The sequence below is a fragment of the Sinocyclocheilus rhinocerous genome, unplaced genomic scaffold, assembly GCF_001515625.1.
Source record: "Sinocyclocheilus rhinocerous isolate Xijiao unplaced genomic scaffold, SAMN03320098_v1.1 scaffold1609, whole genome shotgun sequence".
NCBI classification, from domain to species: domain Eukaryota; kingdom Metazoa; phylum Chordata; class Actinopteri; order Cypriniformes; family Cyprinidae; genus Sinocyclocheilus; species Sinocyclocheilus rhinocerous.
The window spans coordinates 364,265-368,013 of record NW_015633539.1 but is presented as its reverse complement, the minus strand read 5'-3'; the positions used below and the strand labels follow the sequence as shown (position 1 = coordinate 368,013).

The 3,749-nt window shown below is 35.0% G+C and overlaps 2 protein-coding genes across 3 annotated transcripts in view; one reads left to right on the top strand and one right to left on the bottom strand.

The window, feature by feature from the left end:
• LOC107744324 (SLP adapter and CSK-interacting membrane protein-like) overlaps window positions 1-1,831 on the top strand; it is a 6,403-nt gene extending 4,572 nt beyond the window's left edge. For both annotated transcript variants that reach the window (XM_016557900.1, XM_016557901.1), the window contains exon 6: window positions 1,193-1,831. In XM_016557900.1, the coding sequence (XP_016413386.1) occupies window positions 1,193-1,404 (212 nt within the window). In that variant the 3' untranslated portion in view covers window positions 1,405-1,831. The remainder of the gene's footprint in view (window positions 1-1,192) is intronic.
• A 48-nt stretch (window positions 1,832-1,879) lies between these two features.
• LOC107744323 (derlin-2-like) overlaps window positions 1,880-3,749 on the bottom strand; it is an 8,957-nt gene continuing 7,087 nt past the window's right edge. The window contains exons 7-8 of the mRNA XM_016557899.1: window positions 2,221-2,321; window positions 1,880-2,120 (exon numbers count right to left, since the gene is read on the bottom strand). Of these exons, the coding sequence (XP_016413385.1) occupies window positions 2,032-2,120; window positions 2,221-2,321 (190 nt within the window). The 3' untranslated portion in view covers window positions 1,880-2,031. The remainder of the gene's footprint in view (window positions 2,121-2,220; window positions 2,322-3,749) is intronic.

Below are 3,749 nucleotides of genomic sequence, written 5' to 3'. Positions count from 1 at the left end.
TGCCCTCCTTAGCTCGTAGAAAAGCTGTTTGTGATGAGCTTTGGTTCATCATGTAACTTTCTTATCACCACCAGTTTTTGGTGGTTATCGGTGCATTACAATGGTTCAAAACAGATATTAACACTTCAATATGTTGGTTTATTAACATTACATCAGTTAATGAAATACGGTATTTTATTGTGAATTTGAAGTTTGAAGTTAAGTCTGTAAAAACTAAAATGTTGCTACCATATTTTTTACGGTGAAGTTCTGGCAACCACAGCTGCCGGTATTTTACCGTAAATGTCACAGATTTTTTTTTACAGTGCACATACTGATTGTTCAACTGACAAAACGTCTTTCTGAAAAACTTTCAATAGACAAAAACACCATAAAATAGTGAGTTGGCGAAAATTACGTGACCTTTATAGGACCTTTATAGAGTGTGTGCCATTGTAAAAACTCGAAGTCTATCCCTCACAGCCTCGTTTTTACCTGCGTAAAAGGGATCGCCCAAAAACGAAAGTTTTGTCATCATTAACTCGCCCTCATATTATTCCAAACCTGTATGAGTTGATGATAGCCATTGACTTCCACAGTATTTTCCCCAATACTATGGAAGTCAATGGCTACCGTTAAAAGAGCTCGTATACGTTTGGAACAAGAGTGAGTAAAGGATGATAGAATTTTCATTTCAAAACTTGCTTTTTTTAAATTAACTACGCCTTCTAACCTGACAACCTGCCTCTGAATCGCAAGTAGTAAAATACAGGTCATGGCCATGACGCAAAATAAGCATGACAAACTCTTCAATATTTCACATGATACATGTCAACACAGGACAGATCTCAAAAGTTTATCCACCTTATTTTTAATGTAAGCAGTGCAGTCATTTTGTAACTGGCTTCCGGTGTCATTCACTTCCAGTTATTTTAGCTGTACAAAAGAACCCATTATGCTGCTTGATACTACAAACTGGTATTTATTGTCTTATTCATAAAAACACTAAAGTTTTACAATTTACTGCACTTTATTATTGTTCTACTTATTTACCGACTAATCAATCTGAAGTCTTGCAAATTCACAGAAAATAGCTTACTTCCACATTTCAAAATAATATGGATAGGATAAATGCTTGTCAGACCTCTCTCTCTGCATATTACCACAAGCAAACAGAAATGTAAAAAGTTCAATATCATATCTGAATTTCCAGTGGATCAGCGTTATGAGGATTTGGAGCCCGCGTCAGACTACGTGGAGGTTGAGGATGAGTCAAATCCCCCTGCGCCCCAACAACCCACCTTCACGCCACACTACGCCACCGTCGAGACTAAAAGTCAAGACCAAGACGCTGTCTCTGAGGATTATGATGATGTTGAAATCCCTGCTAACGATGATAGCGAGGATTATGATGACATAGGATAAAAGACAGGAAAACCATTACTTTCCCTTCAGCTGGACACATGAGCGGACCCAGAAATCAACTATATGTTTCCTACAAACTACTATTGTACATTATTTGAGCAGAAACAAGTTCTAATAGCATGTAAACTAATACAAGTGTGTTTACTTTCATATAAAACAATCTTTCACTTCCCATCGTTAGAAATGCAATACATCTTCCAAAAATGTCATTTGATTTGTCATTTTCTGTTGAAGCACCACGAGACATTTGTGTGGAAGTGATTATGCAAGTTCAAAGGATGTTGAGAAATAAGAAATATCTAAATATATATATTACATCGTATACCTATAAATGATGTTTGCACTTGCAAATTTCATGTCTGATACTACAGTATACCTTATTTTTTATTCCTGTGAATCTATAACAAAAAGCTTTTTGGAAAAGAAAAACAACACACAAACAAGCAGTACTCTGAAACTTTTTTCATACATTTATTCTTTAAAAAAAAAAGAAGTAAAATGGTGACTATCAATAGATATTTGTCTTTCACAGCTGCTCGATTTATAATCGCTGTTGTTCAGGGCAGAACCAGCAACATATCAAAAGTCAGTTCTTTTTTTAAACCCATGTCCACAGTCAGAAGAGCATTATGGGCCTTGCAGATATTTCGAGGCGTATGATTTCCGTGCACACAAACTACTAGTCTGTCTCTTGCTCAGTGAGTGGAGCTCCTGTTCTTTTGTACACAAGAGAAACAAGTCGAAAGAAGAAGATTTTACTTCTCTTGCTCTCAGAGATGTCCATTAAGCGGCAGGCACATGGGGGCTGAGACTAACCTCCTAGTCGCTGACCCTCACCCCAGGCAAAACCTCCTGGACGGTCCTCAGGGAGAGGGTCGTAGTTGGCATCTTCCTCAGGTGTATCAAACAGCATCTTAATTGCAAGTTATCGCAAATGCTTGATTGCAGTTGTTGCTGCTAAGGGTGGCCGAACCAGTTATTAGGTTTAGGGGGCATACACTTTTTCACACAGGGCCATGTAGTTTTGGATTTTGTTTTCCCTTAATAATAAAAACCTTCATTTAAAAACTGCATGTTGCGTTTACTTGTGTTATCTTTGACTAATATTTAAATTTGTTTGATGATCTGAAACATTAAAGTGTGACAAACATGCAAAAAAATAAGAAATCAGGAAGGGGGCCGACACTTTTTCACACCACTGTGTGTGTATATATATATATATTTTTTTTTTGATGGTTATAGATTGTATGGCACACAAGTATAGGCATGAAAGGATAAGAACGGCACATTGATCCTTCATATAAATTGTTTATACACATCATCATTCAAAGATTTGGGGTCGTTACAACTTTTTCATGTTTTTGAAAGTTGCATTACACCAAATACACCAAATAATGTTCTTTTTAGCAGCATCATATGACCCCTTAAAGCTCACCAAGACTGCATTTGCTTGATGAAAAATACAGTAAAAAATAGTGAAATATTATTACACTTTAAAATAACTATTTTCTACATGATTAGATTTTAAAAAGTAATTTATTCCTGCTGATTATGAAATACTGATTTGGTGCTCAAGAAACATTTCTTATTTTTATTATCTTGAAAAAACTTCTAAAAAGTCGTGCTGCTTAATATTTTTGTAGAAACCATAAAACTTTTTTTTCCAGCATTCTTTGATTAATAGAAAGTTCAAATTCCCAATGTTGAAAACAGTTAGGGTTTGTGATAAACGTGACACCTACCATTCAAACGTTTGGAGAAAGTAATCAAAAAAAATAAAAGGAAGAAGTTTACTTTTATTAAGCAAGGACACATTAAATTGATCAAAAGTGACAAAAACATTATAATGTCACAAAAAACTTTTATTTCAAATAAATGCTGCTCTGCTGAAACATTAATAATTCAACATTTATAATAACAGGCAATATTTCTTTAGCATATTAGAATGATTTCTGAAGGATCATGTGACACTGAAGACTGAAGAAGAAATTTCAGCTTTGGCATCACAGGAATAAATTACATTTTAAAATATATTAAAATAGAAAACTTATTTTAAACTGTAATAATATTTCACAATATTAATGTTTTTACTCTACTTTTCATTAAAGGTGACATATCATGAAAATCTGACTTTTCCAGGTTTTAAGTGCTATAATCAGGTCCCCGGTGCATCTACCAACCAAGGAAGTGAAAAAGATTAACCCAGTAACTTTGTTTTGGTAAGCCTTTTTCTGCAAGCGTCTGAGAAAACGAGCGCGTTTGATTTTGCTCACTTGGTGACGTGGCAAAGGGATCTCATTATAATATTACCACCCCATAATCTGTAAGTTTACACCCACGGCGCC